The sequence below is a fragment of the Rattus norvegicus genome, chromosome 16, assembly GCF_021556685.1.
Source record: "Rattus norvegicus strain SHRSP/BbbUtx chromosome 16, alternate assembly SHRSP_T2T, whole genome shotgun sequence".
NCBI classification, from domain to species: Eukaryota; Metazoa; Chordata; class Mammalia; order Rodentia; family Muridae; genus Rattus; species Rattus norvegicus.
This window is the reverse complement of record NC_141549.1, coordinates 78,790,984-78,808,459: the sequence shown is the minus strand read 5'-3', so window position 1 is coordinate 78,808,459 and position 17,476 is coordinate 78,790,984. Positions and strand designations below refer to the sequence as shown.

General features: G+C 43.1%; 2 protein-coding genes across 4 annotated transcripts; one reads left to right on the top strand and one right to left on the bottom strand.

The window, feature by feature from the left end:
• Erich1 (glutamate-rich 1) overlaps window positions 1–17,476 on the bottom strand; it is a gene marked incomplete at its 5' end in the record, with an annotated part of 52,793,804 nt that overhangs the window by 4,855,904 nt on the left and 47,920,424 nt on the right.
• Spag11b (sperm associated antigen 11b) lies at window positions 1,742–4,311 on the top strand. 4 transcript variants are annotated; one of them, XM_087587293.1, is made up of 3 exons: window positions 1,742–2,086; window positions 2,543–2,692; window positions 3,780–4,311. In XM_087587293.1, exons 1-3 carry the CDS (start codon window positions 1,756–1,758, stop codon window positions 3,899–3,901), a joined length of 603 nt encoding a protein of 200 aa, XP_087443419.1. In that variant the 5' UTR covers window positions 1,742–1,755; the 3' UTR covers window positions 3,902–4,311.

Genomic DNA, 17,476 nt, shown 5'->3' with positions numbered 1-17,476 from the left:
AAGATCTTCTCATGTGCATAGTCACACATTATAATCAACACATGGTTATGCAACATGTAATATCTGCTTTAGCCCTGAAGTCTCATGTTTTTACTTCCCACCATCTAATGGATTCAGGGGACAAGATGTCATGCACAAAGCAGCACTGTAGTGTTGAGTACATCCAGACGTCTAAGGCCCCGTTTACTGTGTAACACTGCTGTGTGCGCCCCTGTTCCCAGGGCCAGTCTCCTGCATGCTCTTTTTGCTTCCCCCAATCCCCATGGTTGCTGCTCTGTTCTCAACCCACTCATGGTTTTCTCCACACCGAGATGAGTATTTTCAATTGCACAAATAGCCTAAGATGTTTTCTATGTTCAAACAAAATGTATGTCAAATGAGACACATTCACACAGCGTTACCATAGCAACTCTTCCTGGGATCTGCTGATGTTCAATGGAAGTCCTTCATGTAAATCTAGTTTCCCTCTATCAGTGCCATCAATAATCTTTGGGAAGCATCGTTGCTGCATTCGGCCATTTTGAACACTGACCACTTTTCAATTTACATTTGCTTTGTATTACCTCCTTCCCCTGTCCATAATTGTAAGTGACTTCTCTTTAAACAAGTTTTGTGTCACCATAAATTAAACTGGACTCTGCTCCAGTATCCACTGAAGCTTGAACCAGGGTAGTTGACTCATTTTCCAATAGATTATGAAGATATATGGAACCTAAATCTTTCTGGGTCACCCTACCACTCCCAGAGCAAGTCCTAAAGCAGAACAGAAGGAGACTTTAGAACCATGGGGACCACTGGGGCAGTCTCAGGAGATGCTCTGCTGGGATTCTCTTGGTCACACCCTCCAAGTGAATGCTTTGGAGGCTGGGTCTACCTCAGGCAGTTTTCATAGGATGGTGTACAAGTGTCTACTCCAATGTTGTATTGTTTTTCTGTTGCTTATTTTTCTTTTTCCTTTTATTGCTGGTTGCTGTATATGTAATAACCTCATACATTCAAATCTGAGAGTGTTGGTATCATGGATTATTCCCTGAGCAAAATACATAGGGTATTTCATGATTAAATAGCTCTTGAACCAAAGACTATGCATCTTGGTTTGGTCTGAACTATACTCTCAGGGATGTGCATGCTTGACAGAAGTCAGTGAGACAAAACACCCACCTGGGGAGAAGATGGAGGAGAACAGGCTTGTGTGTGGTTACCACCACAAGGGAAAACCTGGCCTCAACTGTAGGACGTTTTCCTGCAGAATTGAATTGGTGTTAATGGCATCACCTAGACTTGTCAGGAGGTCAGAGGAAGGAAAGGAAAAATGAAGATAACTCAGATAATTTAAAATGAAAAGAAAGAGGGTCAAAGAAAATGAAGGAGAAAGGGAGGGAGGGAGGAAGGGAGGAAGGGAGGGAGAGAGAGAGGGAGGGAGAGAGGGAGGGAGGGAGAAAGGGAAGAAGGGAGGGAGGGGTGAATAAACACAGAGACTGGAGAAGAAGGAGCAGTGATGAATATTTTAAATCCACCTGACTCCCTGGAGCCCTGCCTAGCTGGTGTGTCTCATGCTCTCATGTAGGACAGTGTTCCACTGAGACAAACGTGTTCTGCAGACAGCACAGAATCAGCATTGCAGCCTTCTGTGCAAGCTACTGAAAAGTAACTATGGAAGTGCTGATAACATTTACTTTTGCCTCTCCATGCCTTTCATCTTGATTTACCTTCACGGATTCTCTTGTTCGTCAAGGCCACCCAAAGTCTTCAGCCATGTCCTTGACTTCCTGCAAAAAACAAACCCACGTAACTCAAGCTTGTTCTGGGAACAGTGGGGGAAGAAGGGCATCTTCTAGTGACCTTTGTGGCTGTGCACTCTGTCTGGAGGCTCCCAGCCCACACTCCCAGCTCAGCTATAAGAGAGCCTGCAGCAACTGCCCACCCACCCGGGGCACTTCAGTGCCTGCAGTCCTCTCCACAGCCATGAAACGGAGACTCCTTCCTTCCTTTGTCAGCCTCCTCCTTGCAGCCCTGCTCCTTCCAGGTAAAGCAGAAACATGGCTTCGTTCCTGGACCCAGGCTCTTTCAGCAGGTGTCACTTTAGGTATGGAAGTCTAGGGCAGCCATAGATGTCAGTGTGCCCTGCGGTATAGGGCGCACTTCCCTAGTGGGCTTTTTGGGGGGAAGTCAGTGAGATGGGTTCTCAGATGGGTTGGTGGCATTAGTTTTCCAAGAGGAAGGATTCCTCCTCATTCTTCTATGCTATACAGAGGACACTGAGGCTTAGATTTAGGGATCCTGGCAATGCCTCTGTGATGTCCATGATGGAGGCTGGGTTCGTTGTTGAGGTGCCCATTGGTCCTGGCGTGTTTCCTCACACGCACTCTTTCCACTTCCATATCCGCACACGTACATGCATGTGGATGAATACATATATAAAGAGTTTGTGTGGATCCCTTGCAGCTCATTCCAGTCTCTTGCCAGCCCCCACTCACTGTGGAAACCCACCCCATCCTCTTGAGTTGCTGAATAGAGAGTTTCTAAATATCCTTCATTTCAGCAGGGTCGTCCAGTGCCTCGTCCATTAACCACTTAGTCACTGAACCCCCCAGTTCCCCCCAGGATGAATTTCCTGCCCAAGGAGGAAATGGGTCTGGGTTGTTGCATCACAGAGTGAAACGCTTCCCTCCACGCACCCCCCCTTACCATGGTAAGTCAAGCATCCAAGATCAAAGTAAGTTCATCCACTTGGGAAATATGGAGCCCACGTGACGGGAGGTGACAGCGTGGATGGGATGAGGTGAGCGTCACTGTCTGTGGAGACACAGTGTAGATGGTTCAGTCTCCCTAGATGTCAGGAGTGTCAGGAGATCCTGCAGCCTCTGCTGAAAGTGGATCCTTAAGGGGCTCAAAGTCATAGGAACCTTGAGGGGCCAAGAGGTGAGTTGTCTCAGTTCACTATGGTGACGTCCTACTTGATGAAGCAGTGACCAGAGGAGACGATTCTCTTCCTACCCAGTTCCTTTTTCCCTCAGCCTTGGAGGTCGTTTTCTCAATTGGAATTTGTGGAATACTTGATAAGTTCTGGCAGGTTTCTTGGGAAGCAGGCAGAGGACAGGCTGAGCTGTTTGCCACCTCCTGTGGGGACAGATACAAGGGAGTGGTGAAGTACCACGAGCCCAAACATTCTTCTGGACTCTTCTGGTCACATCCAGGCGTCCTGTCTGTTCCCACACCCTACCCCAGAGTCAGTTCCAAAGCCACAGAGCCTGGAGGAGTTGGTAGTTTCCAAAATGCCCTTAATCTCAAAGTCATTTCTGAGTCAGAGACAGGGGTCAGCGGACATGGCAGACAATTGAATGCTGGCACATACCTGATGATATTCATTAGGTACAGTCCCACCCCCTCTAACTGCTTCCTTACCCTATGTATCATAATCTCTGCCTCCTTGGAATTAACCTCCTCTGTCAAAGGACTTAGTTCACTAAGGGAAGAGAAAAAGGAAATGCAGTTGTCACGCCACAAATATAGCCAGGCACAATCGGGGGCATATGTTCTTTCTGACAGTGTGCTGTGAGGCAATATTACAACATCATTTCATTAATATAGGAACTTGTGGGACTTTGAAGGAGCAGAGTGCTATCTGGACTTGTGTTCATGAATTGGAATTTGAAATTATGAACACTACAAGCTATTTCATACTGTTATCCCCTGCATCATAGCCTTACTTTAGAAATAACCTGTGACTAATTCTTGGCATAAGTTAATGATATTAATTTGCACATTCCTTTTTACAGAGCCTGGACCAAATTACCAAATTGTCAACTGCAAGAAAAATGAGGGATTCTGTAATTTTATGGAAACACAAGTGGGCTACTGTTCAAAAAAGAAAGAAGCCTGCTGCTTACATCCCTTCTGACGGGGCTGATCACTGAAGCTGAAGTGACCTGCACACCTGTAAGGTCTCCTGGACTCCGGCGATGTTCTAGGTGTGAGTGTACTAGAGAGGACCCTAAAGAGAGAAAGACATCTCTCTCCATGTCCAGCAACCTAAGCATTTTATTATGACAAAACTAAACAACTAAGGCTGTCTACACACTACCTTACAAAAGGCTTGCTACCTTCAGACACATCTCCAGTGTCACATCATTCATGCTGGAAGATGTAGCAATAATAACTCTTCATAGGAAAGCATTCAATCAATGTGTTCATTCATTTAAGACATAATTTTAATTACTTCTCTTTGTCATGGATACCAAGAAAATGTGAAAAAGCAACATGGGTAAGATACACATGGAAATAAATATCTGAATGGACAGAAAGAGTGAACTGGTATCTTTTCTTTAATGTGGGTGTATCTTAGACAGTAGTTGTGGAGTATTAAGAAGTGGCTCCTTGGGAAAGGTGAGAAAGGTATGTTGGATGATCAGAAATTTGTTAAGTTGGGAGAGGGGGCAGAAATTTCCAAGCATAGGGTACAGTTGGTACAAAGGTATAGGGGCATAGAAGCATGGTTAGCCCATTGAATGGGAAGAAGTCAATTAGATCTGCAAGGGAGGTCACACCACAGAAGCAGGTGTTCTCCATGTGGGAATGGGTACAATGCCACTGAGCCCAACGGAGCACAAAACCTTGAAGTGCTAATCATGAGGGAGTTGTATCAGGTGCTCTAGTATGACAATAGCCTGTCTGTGCTGATTCTAACAACAGATTTTAGAATGTACAAGAGGTGAGAAGCAAAACAATCAGGAAGAGATGATTGCCCCCTTTGAAGATGAAGAAAATCAATTACAACTGAGGTTGAGAAAACAGTCACAAGGAAGTCACCAATCAGGGGATATAAGGAAGTGGAGAACCCCTGTCTGGTGACCATGGAGAAGGAGGGATCGCAGGGTAGAGGTGAGTTATGCTAACAGAAGCTACCCACACAGTACAAGAGAGGGCACATGATCGTGTGTACCTGAAACTCTAAGGCTTTCACATCGAGGAGATGAGTGAGTGTATGTGAATCCAGGAGAGAAGATGAAATGAGATCCGAAGTCGTAGTCATTTGTTGGTAGGCGCTAAAGCCTGTAGTTAGAGATGGGTTCCTGGGAAATAGAGATCTGTGATTCAGGGATGGCTTTCAGGGTGTTGTGGGGAGTTACTAAGTGAAGCACTGGAAATAACATAATTCCAAATGATGAGGAGAGAGGTGGTTTGTTGGGATGGACAGAGGAAATCATGAGAGACAGCAGGAAGTGATCCTGGAAAACAGCCATGGATAGCTCTTCTGCCTTTCCTCCTTTATGGAGCGGCCCACAGCGTGGTAAGGGCAGGCACACCTGGCGTCTAGACTGAAGATTGATTACCAAGGAACTTAGATGTGTAATTGGAGGAGGTCAGTGTTTCTTAAGTGCAGAGATCAAAAGTTCCTTAAGAACGAGTGTTTTTGTTTTTGAGATAAAAGTTAAGATAGTCAGGAAGATTAACCTTGAGGGTAGAGTGCAGGAAGGCCTGTCTATATGAGGTGGACCCCAAGTGGGAGTTAAGATGAGAGGGGCAGGGGAGGTTTTCCAGCCTTCCAAACTAGCAGTGCACACGGTTCATTATTTGTTTTACATCTGAGATTTTTTTCTCTTCTTTGTCTCCTTGATTGCTATATATATATATATATATATATATATATATATATATATATATATATATATATATATATCTAGTACCAACCATCATCTTTCCTTAAATTGTTATTTTGGGTTAAAACATTACATCATTACCAAACTCACTATGCTCATGAATTTTATATTTCAACTAGCATGACTAACCATATGGAGGTAAAATATATAACTTGAAGCAATCCCACTAAAATCAGGGACTAGACAAGGCTGCCCACTCTCTCCCTACTTATTCAATATAGTTCTTGAAGTTCTAGCCAGAGCAATCAGACAACAAAAGGAGATCAAAGGGATACAGACTGGAAAAGAAGAAGTCAAAATATCACTATTTGCAGATGATATGCTAGTATATTTAAGTGATCCCAAAAGTTCCACCAGAAAACTATTAAACCTGATAAACACCTTCAGCAAAGTGGCTGGGTATAAAATTAACTCAAATAAACCAGTAGCCTTCCTCTACACAAAAGGGAAACAAGCTGAGAAAGAAATTAGGGAAACGACACCCTTCATAATAGTCCCAAATAATATAAAATACCTCAGTGTGACTTTAACTAAGCAAGTAAAAGATCTGTATGATAAGTACTTCAAGCCTCTGAAGAAAGAAATTGAAGAAGACCTCAGAAAATGGAAAGATCTCCCATGCTCATGTATTGGCAGGATTAATATAGTAAAAATGGTCATTTTACCAAAAGCTATCTACAGATTCAATGCAATCCCCATCAAAATACCAATCCAATTCTTCAAAGAGTTAGACAGAACAATTTGCAAATTCATCTGGAATAATTAAAAAACCCCAGGATAGCTAAAACAATCCTCAACAATAAAAGGACTTCAGGGGGAATCACTATCCCTGAACTCAAGCAGTATTACAGAGCAATAGTGATAAAAACTGCATGGTATTGGTACAGAGACAGACAGATAGACCAGTGGAATAGAGTTGAAGACCCAGAAATGAACCCACACACCTATGGTCACTTGATTTTTGACAAAGGAGCCAAAACCATCCAATGGAAAAAAGATAGCATTTTCAGCAAATGGTGCAGGTTCAACTGGAGGTCAGCATGTAGAAGAATGTGGATCGACCCATGCTTATCACCCTGTACAAAGCTTAAGTCCAAGTGGATCAAGGACCTCCACATCAAACCAGATACACTCAAACTAATAGAAGAAAAAGTGGGGAAGCATCTCGAACACATGGGCACTGGAGAAAATTTCCTGAACAAAACATCAATGGTTTATGCTCTAAGATCAAGAATCGACAAATGGGATCTCGTAAAACTGCAAAGCTTCTGTAAGGCAAAGGACACTGTTGTTAGGACAAAACTGCAACCAAGAGATTGGGAAAAGATCTTTACCAATCCTATAACTGAAGGAGGGCTTATATCCAAAATATACTCAAGAAGTTAGACCGCAGGGAGACAAATAACCCTATTACAAAATGGTGTTCAAAGCTAAACAAAAATTTCACAGCTGAGGAATGCCAAATGGCTGAGAAACACCTAAAGAAAAGTCCAACATCTTTAGTCATAAGGGAAATGCAAATCAAAACAACCCTGAGATTTCACCTCATACCAGTGAGAATGGCTAAGATCAAAAACTCTGGTGACTGCATGATGCTGGCAAGGATGTGGAGAAAGAGGAACACTCCTCCATTGTTGGTGGGATTGCGGACTGGTACAACCATTCTGGAAATCAGTCTGGAGGTTCCTCAGAAAATTGCACATTGAACTACCTGAGGACCCAGCTATACCTCTCTTGGGCACATACCCAAAAGATGCCCCAACATATAACAAAGACACATGCTCCACTATGTTCATAGCAGCCTTATTTATAATAGCCAGAAGCTGGAAAGAACCCAGATGCCTTCAACAGAGGAATGGATACAGAAAATGTGGTACATCTACACAATGGAATATTACTCAGCTATCAAAAACAATGACTTTATGAAATTCATAGGCAAATGGAGGGAACTGGAAAATATCATCCTGAGTGAGGTAACCCAATCACAGAAAAACACACATGGTATGCACTCATTGATAAGTGGCTATTAGCCCAAATGCTTGAATTACCCTAGATGCCTAGAGCACATGAAACTCAAGACGGATGATCAAAATGTGAATGCTTCACTCCTTCTTTAAAAGGGGAACAAGAATACCGTGGGGAGGGAATAGGGAGGCAAAGTTTAGAACAGAGGCTGAAGGAACACCCATTCAGAGCCTGCCCCACATGTGGCCCATACATATACAGCCAACAAACTAGATAAGATGGATGAAGCAAAGAAGTGCAGGTCGACAGGAACCAGATGTAGATCTCTCCTGAGAGACACAGCCAGAATACAGCAAATACATAGGCGAATGCCAGCAGCAAACCACTGAACTGAGAATAGGACCCTCGTTGAAGGAATCTTAGAAAGGACTGAAAGAGCTTGAAGGGGCCTGAGACCCCATATGTACAACAATGCCAAGCAACTAGAGCTTCCAGGGTCTAAGCCACTACCTAAAGACTATACATGGACTGACCCTGGGCTCCAACTGCATAGGTAGCAATGAATATCCTAGTAAGAGCACCAGTGGAAGGGGAAGCCCTGGGTCCTGCCAAGACTGAACCCCCAGTGAACGTGATTTTTGGGGGGAGGGTGGTAATGGGGGGAAGATGGGGAGGGGAATACCCATAAAGAAGGGGAGGGGGAGGGTTTGGGAGATGTTGCCTGGGAAACCGGGAAGGGGACTAACATTCGAAATGTAAATAAGAAATACTCAGGTTAAAAAGATGGAAAAAATATATATATGCCATCAGAGACAATAGTAAATATGAGAGAAGGTTGGAACTGGATAAAATCCTAAAGGATATCGGAGTATGGTGGCCAGAGGCACCAATGTGAAGGAGCAAAAAGCAGTGCACTGGGTACCGGCCTCGTGTTTGGGAGTAGGGCTATGTGCCCAGAGCAAAGGGACTAAGAATGTAGGTGAGGTGGGGGGTTACTAAGTGACCTTTCAGGCCCGGTGGAGGTGACTGAGCACAGCCCAAGTGCACTGGGAAGAGGGCCACTGTCTTTCTGCTGGGTTGGAGTTTTTGTCAGACTGGATAGCAGAGGGACCCGTCTTTATGCAGTGGTATCCTACTGTTCAGTTCATCTTCCCAAATAAGAGAACTTCAATCTACTGTCCTCTAATTAGCTCTCTCTTCCTCCTGACCCATTTCAGATAAGACATAGAATGTATTTCAGTGTATTTGGATATCACCTATTACAGATACAATATGCTTTCCTGTCTGTTTAGGTCTGGAAGTCCATTTACTTCAATTGGATAGTTTTTATTTATATTTCAAATGATATCCCCTTTCCCGGTTTCCCGTCCATAAAACCCCTATCCCATCCCCTCTCTTCCTTTTTCTATGAGGGTTGTCCCCCACCTATCCACAAACACCCTCCCTTCCTGCCTCCCTACCCTGACATTCTCCTACACTGGAGCAGTTGAGCCTTGGCAGGACCAAGGGCTTCTCCTTCTATTGGTACCCAACAAGGCCCGTCCTCTGCTACATATGCAGCTGGAGCCATGGGTCTGTCCATGTGTACTCTTTGGTTAGTGGTTTAGTCCCTGGGAGCTCTGGTTGGTTGGTATTGTTGTTCTTATGGTTTTGCAAACCCCCTCAGCTCCTTCAATCCTTTCTCTAACTCCTGCAGTGGGGATACTGTTCTCAGTTCAATGGCTGGCTACGAGAATCTGTTTCTGTATTTGTCATGCTCTGGCAGAGCCTCTCAGGAGACAGCTATGCCAGCCTCCTGTCAGCATGCACTTCTTGGCATCAGCAATATTGTCTGGATTTTGTGCCTCTGTGTATATGGGCTGGATCCCCAGGTGAGACAGTCTCTTGATGGCCTTTCCTTCAGTCTCTGCTCCAAACTTTGTCTCCATATCTCCTCCTATGAATACTTTTGTTTCCTCTTTTAAGGACTGAAGCATTCACACTTTGGTCATTCTTCTTGAGCTTCATGTGGTCTATGGATAGCATCTTGGGTAATCTAAACTTTTGGGCTGATATCCACTTACCAGAGAATTCATGTCACGTGTGTGTGTGTGTGTGTGTGTGTGTGTGTGTGTGTGTGTGTGTGTGAGAGAGAGAGAGAGAGAGAGAGAGAGAGAGAGAGAGAGAGAGAGAGAGAGAGATTGGGTTACCTCATTCAGGATGATATTTTCTAGTTCCATCCATTTGCCTAAGAATTTCATGAAGTCACCCCATTTTCTGTATCCATTCCTCTGTTGAAGGACATCTGGGTTCTTTACAGCTTCTGGAAATCCATTTTTCTAATCTTACATATCATTTCATTATGCAGTACAATTTCAACAGAACACATTTAAGGAAATTCTGTGCAGATTCAACTACAAGATCACTTTTATACATCTTTCTAAAGAGGCACCCAGGAGGCCTTTACACATAATATGTAGTGCTATTCCTTTTTTTAATGATTGCATAAATTTTGTTTCTTGAATGAACCTACAATAATTCATTCATTAACATATAGGATGCTAACATTTTTGATCTTAATGACATGAAAAGCACTTTAATTTTTTTTAAATAATTATACGAGCTAACAAAATTAACATTGTTAGGTCATAGACTATGTGGGCATTGTTACACTGTGTGCCCAATTTCCTTTTAGAGAGAGAATTTCTATTCATTCTCCTATCAGCAGTGTATTAACATAGAAAATACTCCAATTCTTTCTAACTCCTAATATTGTTGAAAATTAATTCTGGGTAGAAAGTAGCAGTTGACCTCTTTAATTCCATAGTATCTTTTTCTTTTTCTTCTTGTACATATTTAAGTGGTATTAAGAGTGAGTTTTGGTATGCATATTCACAGTGAATGTCTGTAAGTGTAGCAGACTAACATTTATTGCAAATGTAAGAATGTCTGGGCTCTCCCAAGTTAGCAAATATAATATTTCTTACTAGAATCATCACATCCCTCAGTGCGAACTTGGGGTCCTGTATAACTGTGCCTTTGCACCAGTTGAATTTCCTCTTCCTGTTCCTCCTCCCAAACCACCTTTCTTCTTTCTCTTCCTTGATATTTAATTATTTTCAAACATATACTTTCAGTTTTTAAAAATTAATATTTTTATTTTTGAAAAATTATCATATGCATTATATTACACTGTGGCAATCTCAGACAGAGTGTTTTTGTGGGTCCCCTTCTCCTAATCTTCCGCACCCCTTGCTACTCTTATTCTCCCTGTGAACTCCCCACCCCAGACTTTTCTTTTTCATCTATAGAATAAGGAAGAATGTAAGGGATAAGAATCAGAGAGAGGCACAGATGTCACAAGTCTGAGAAATGTGGCTGGTCACCTCACTAGCAGGATATTACTGAGCTCAGGAATGACTGGCATGGTTTATTGACTTTGTTCCAACAGGCTTCCACCCTCGGCTTGCTGGCTGGCAAGGGTACACAAGGCAGTCTCTTCTAACTTGTTAACCCTCTGCCTTCTCGGGTCACCAATTCTCAGTAAAGGACAGCCTGAAGATTCACCTCCTCTCTCTGTTCATTGACATTTACGGCGACCGACACCAGGAATGTAACACCTAAGTTCCGTCTAATTTAACAACCATCAGGTCCATAATGCAATGCTAATCTCTGGGAAATACACACACACACACACACACACACACACACACACACACACACACACACGCCTGTTCAAGTATATATGCACAAAGAAACTATTAAAAAAGAAATAAGCCCAGCTCTTAATTCCCTGCAGCCTCAGCAGATGTGAAAATACAAAACCTCATCCATTTCTAGGGCTCATCACCCAGGTGGGAGCTGCAATCTTTGGGTTGGTTTTTCATTGTTTCATTTTTATTCCAGGGTTGTATGTAGCCTACACCAGCCCCAAACTCACTCTAGTCATAGATGAGCTTGAACTCCTGATCCTCCTATCTGTACCCTGCAATTGCTGGGGTTAAAGGCATGCAACATCAATGCCTGGCCTAGAAGTTGAGATTTTGGCACAGAGACAAACGTCTTTCAAGTGAACAGTATGCATGCAAATTGCTCCCTCCATGAACGGATTGATGTTGGGTGCCTATTGTCCTTGCACTGTATAAGGGATGTTGCAAGGACTTGGAGCATATTTAAAGCCACCTCTCTGGTCTCTGTGCTTTGGAGTCACCTAGGACTGCTCATCTCCTCCCAGGAGTAGCTAAATCAGGAGCCAAATCTACAGAGTGATGAGCATGGACCAACCTACAGAACTCTTTGTGGAGCAATCGTCCTGTCCTATAGGAACGCAAGACTGAAATGTGTCTTCTCGTCTGTCACCTTGGCTACTCCACTCTCAAAAATCATTCCCAGGTGACTGCAAAACATCTTAAAGTTTTGGAGAAATTATCACGGTGTTCAAAACAGGACAACATCGCAGCAAGCTGCCTCCTTAAATGGATATTATACATCCTTAAAGGGATATTACATACCTTTAACGGGGTATGACACACCCCTTAAATGCAAGAAAGACAAAAGGATCATGAAACCAAAGAAAAGTTGAAGGTAAAAATGCTCAAAGGTTATTCTCTGACCTTACAGGAAGCAAGTGTTCATATAATTTGCTCAAAATTATTGTTAAAGCTGTTTAAAATAAATCTAAAGTCCAATGTAAATATCATTGATGGTTTAAATTATTATATCGTATAAGGCACCCCATAAATTATTGCATTATTTTTTATGTTTGAAATACACATATATAAGGAACAAAAGGCCCTGCACTCCAGAGTATGCATGAATGTAAAAAGCCGTCTTCCACGCACAGCAGACACTCTGTAGTATCCTTAAACAGTTCCGAATTGTAAATCTCACCTAAGAAAGAGCTTTCTGGACATTAAAACAATAAGACTTTAAAATGTTACCCAGGAAGGTTGTAGCATCTCACTGAATTCACACACACTAAAAAAAAAACCTTATTGTTTTTTCACCCATCGGAGGTCAATTTCGCATTTCTGTTTGTGGATAAGGGAGTGGACACCATGACCTCTCGAGGTCAGCTCTGAGCCCTTGGCTCTGTTAGTCATCTTGTTTATGTTGGTTTTGCTGAAGCTGTTTAGTACAGAAGCCCAAACAATGGCAGCAGCTTTATGGACACAGGCCGTACCCTAGTGGAAAGAGACTCGAGCCAGCACTAACATCTCAGACTGCTAAAGAGCCAGCCGATCTACCCGGTGTTCTCGTTTCTACATTACCTAGCTCACACAATGTCCTCCCTCTCACTGAGCATAGAAGCCTCCGGAGGCTTTGATCTATGCTTTGTTCATTGCTTGGGGCTTCCCCTTCACTGAGAAGTCTGGTTTTTCCTCATCACCTGGCCAGCCAGGCAGCTGGTAGTAGGCAGGAGCAGTTAATCCTGTTCCCAACTTGGCTTCCTATGGCCTATGCTGACCACAGATAGCCTTTTCTTTCTGACAGCATATAGGGTGAGCATAGCAATCCTGAGGCCTAGGCTGTTTGGGACTGGCTTGTCTTCCCTTCTTAAGTCTGAGGAAAAGATACCATGGCTCCCAAGAAATCATCTTGAGAGGCTGAGTTTGTGAGCACAGCTCTGTTGCTCTCTTGACGAAACACAGATGGCATCCTGGAGCAATCTAAATAATTTCAGCTTCCCCATGCAGAGGAGGGAGGCAGGGAAATAGTGAACAACCTTCTGGTACGGCAGAGATCTCCTCAGAGGGGCCTCATTCATGGCTCTGTTGAGTTGAAGTGCTTGTCAGGTGATGGGATAACTTCTCAGGTCGCTACTTAAGCTTTGAGGGAAGTATGAAAATATTCCAGAGCCATTTCTATTTTTTGCTTAACTTTCTGGGGACCTCCTCTTGGATCCCAACCCCACCCTCCTCTAGTAAGAACTCGAGACAGAGAATTCTAATTTTCTGCTACATTCTTGTCCGAGGCACTTGCTGGTTTGTTCCTCTGTTTCACTGCAAGGCACACAACACAATAAGGAATTGAATCTTTACGTAGTGCTTTTTTCAGATCCGAGAATCTGAGAAGGCAAAGGGTTAACACCTTGAAAACAGGCTGTCTTCCCTCTCATCTGCAGCCAGCAGGCTTCTCAGGTAAGGGAGGGGCAAGAGCAGTCAGGCATGCAGGAGCCCAGGTTTGTCCCCAGGGCCAGGTTGTCCCCAATGTTTATGAGACTTGTGACAGGTGTACCTCTCTACCATCCTCTGTTCTCTTCCTTGTTCTCTGGACATCTGGGTTCAGCTACTTTTGGGAGACTGAGTCATGTCGGCATCTGCATTACTCACCTGCAGTGTTAACTCAGAGCAAGCGGGTGTAACACTGTGTGCTTGCTAAGAAAGCAATGCCACGTATATGCAGACTCCTTTCTACAACATGGGACAAAAGAGCCCCTCTCCATCCCTCTGTTCCCTATCACTTGGTCTGATTAATTATACATAAGAAGCAAACTTTGAAGAAGAATAGGTTTATTTAGTGTAGATGTGATTTTAGGGACTAATGGGTCAAATTCCTACAGACTTAGCACTGAAGGACATAGTCGTAATTATGTTATTTTATTATTCTATCTATCATCTATCTATCTACCTATCTATCACTATCTATCTATCATCTTCTATCTATCTATCTATCTATCTATCTATCTATCTATCTATCTATCTATCTATCTATCTATCATCTTCTATCTATCTATCACCATCTATCTATCTATCTATCTATCTATCTATCTATCTATCTATCTATCTATCTATCTATCATCTTCTATCTATCTATCACCATCTATCTATCTATCTATCTATCTATCTATCTATCTATCTATCTATCTATCATCTTCTATCTATCTATCACCATCTATCTATCTATCTATCTATCTATCTATCTATCTATCTATCTATCATCTTCTATCTATCTATCACCATCTATCTATCTATCTATCTATCTATCTATCATCTTCTATCTATCTATCATCTTCTATCTCTCTATCATCATCTATCTATCTATCTATCTATCTATCTATCTATCTATCTATCTATCTATCTATTGATATTTAATTTTATTTGCCAGCATGGACATAAGTACATCATGCATATGCTTGGCACTCATGAAGGATGCTAGACAAGGGTGTCAAATCTCCTCACTGGAGTTACAGATGGTTGTAAGCCACCATGTGGGTGCTGAGAAAAGAACCTAAGTTCTTTGTAAGAGCAGAGAGTGCTCTTCACCACTGAGCCGTCTTTCCAGTCCCATAGTCATAACTTTGTTCTTGGGATGATGTAAGAAAGTGGGTCTTAATATGGAATATTTAGAGGAGGAATTTAGTACCCAGCATTCCACTTTTCAAAGGACAATGGATTATTATTTAAAGCAAAAAATATTTGGCCACCTGTGGCTTCTGGGAGGAGCATGATCCCTTCTGTAGGGTAACTCCAATAAAGTCCCCCTCCCCCTCTGTGTGTGTGTGTGTGTGAGTGAGTGTGTGCATGTATGTATCTATATAAATCTTCCATGTGGCTTTCAGTATTGTGACTCTTCTCCCTCTCTGCTGCTTTTTCTCTCTTCCCATCTCTCCCCTCTTAACATGTCTTCCTATTATTCCCCCTTTGACAGTTGATGGCTTTTGGGTGAGGGAGTCAGTTTCTTTTAGCATGTGGCCCTAGTGGGCCAACAAGCTCCAGCAGTGACCCCACCATCACCAGCACGCACACTCTCTCTCTCTCTCTCTCTCTCTCTCTCTCTCTCTCTCTCACACACACACACACACACACACACACTCTCTCTCTCTCTCTCTCACTCACACACACACACTCTCTCTCACATACACTCTCTCTCACAAACTCTCTTTCACACACACACACACACACACACACACACACACTTACAGCAGGTCTAACTGTGATAACAATCTTATTAATTTCATCTGAAAACCATTAACCCTACCACCTGCCGCATTTCTGTGTGGTTTTGAAGGGCTAAGAATTTCAACAGCTGTCTTTTGACACTATTTCTTCTGTGAAAGTCTTCCACCATGCAGCAGTGCCCCGCCCTGTGGGCGACAGGCCTAAGACCTTTGTACCTCATCTGATCTAGTTACCCCTGCAGGTGTGTCTCTTCTTCCTCTGACTTGCCAGCTCAGGTCTGGCTCTCATCTCATCAATCCCAACTCGGAGGTGGTGCCTTCTCCTCCGTGCCATAGCTTCGTCTGCCCTCTAAACCCTCCCGCCCCAGCCTGCTCCCGTTGGCTCTTGCCTTGCCTTGTCCTTTTAAACACTTGTCTTTAATTAGCAGAGATTAATTTTTGCTAAAGTGGGGCACACGTTTGCTTTCCAATTCCTTCAGTGTCTTAATAATAGGAAAGCTCTCATATTTGGTTTCCCCAATAATAGCCTCTCACCTTTATTTTGTAGAGTTTATTGGTTTCCTATGCATTTATTTAAGTTCTGTGTCTGTTGTCAAAAAGGCCAGCTCATGTGGAGGATGCTGGGCTGTAAAGAGCCAAGTTCAGTTTGTTCCAACACGTGTCGTAGTTATCAGTCTGATCTTCACACATGTATAGAGCTCATATCTGTTTTACATCCTTAATTCCTAAGTATCACTTAGGGTGATGATTCATTTTATTTTCATGGTTAATTGAGGACACAGAATCAAGTTCACAGTCCCATTCACCCCAAAGCTATATTTTCATTGGCATTTTTGGTTTTCTTTTCTTCATATTTTTAAATCAGTTCTTTGAAATTCTCGCCCAATTTGTTTTGATCCTAGTCGGCAACTTTCGACAGAAAGGGCTGTGACTCAGGGACCGATTGCTGGGGTCCTCAGACTTTGATCATCGTTTATAGAGCTGGAGATGTCTGACGGACACTTTGTCCTCTCTGCGGAGGGAACTCGCTGTTCAGTTACACAGTAACTTGGGCATCATGCCTGACCCCTCTTTTTCAAAGCCCTCTTTTGCTCAGGCTGGAGGTCAGTATGTGTGTTGTAGACTAGTTAGTTGGGGTGGAAGTCAGCTGACAGGGACGTTATGAAGCTGTTAAAAAATGAGAAAGCTTTCCATGATCTTACTTAAAACATCTCTCCAATATATGCCAAGACCAGAATGTATATATGAACATATTACTTTAGTGCCACTTACAGAGACATTGATGAAGGAAGGGTTCTTGACTACAGCATGGAGACCTTAGCTGTGTTGACACCACTGAATAAAGTGTCGTCCTGTCTTCCAGCAACCGTTGACTGCATATAAATCCTCAGAGAGGGGCTAGGCCTCGAGCCCCTCCCCTTTTCCTTGGCAGGATGTTGGCCAGCCTACACTTGTGCAGGTAACCCCAGCCACTGGGAATCAAGAACAAAGCCTTTTCAGCTTTTATTAGAATCTTAAGAGAAGTGAATCCAATTGATCAGAGACTAAAATAGGGACAAGGTGACCAGCTGCACCAACTATGTGTTTCAGACTCAGAAAACCTTCATGAGAGATCTGCCCTCGATTCTACTTCAGGACGCCCTTTCTAAAGATTGCTTTCTGTCTCCAAAATCCAACTGGGGTCTCCATTCTGTGCCCACAAAGCCCTACACCTCTCCCTTTATATTTTTGGTTGTGAGCCTAGCCTTTAATGGCTGAGCCATCTCTCCAGCCCACCTCTCCCTTTAGATACACGTCAGCACAGCTCCACATCCCTGGCGGGTCCCTGGCCCTTCCAACTGACTTCTTCAAGTGGGGAGAACCTTGACAGGTATGAGATATGGACAATGTGGACAATATCTAGCTTCTGATAGTTTGGCTTTGCAAATTTGTGAGTTTGGTGTGCTCTAGCCGGCTTTCCGTCTACTTTGCA

Coding starts and splice junctions, on each gene's coding strand:
- Spag11b (XM_087587293.1), top strand. CDS start 1,756: ATGTCCTTGACTTCCTGCAAAAAACAAACCCACGTAACTCAAGCTTGT. Junction 2,087..2,542: donor TTCAGCAGGTGTCACTTTAG/GTATGGAAGTCT, acceptor CCTTCATTTCAG/CAGGGTCGTCCAGTGCCTCG. Junction 2,693..3,779: donor ACGCACCCCCCCTTACCATG/GTAAGTCAAGCA, acceptor TCCTTTTTACAG/AGCCTGGACCAAATTACCAA.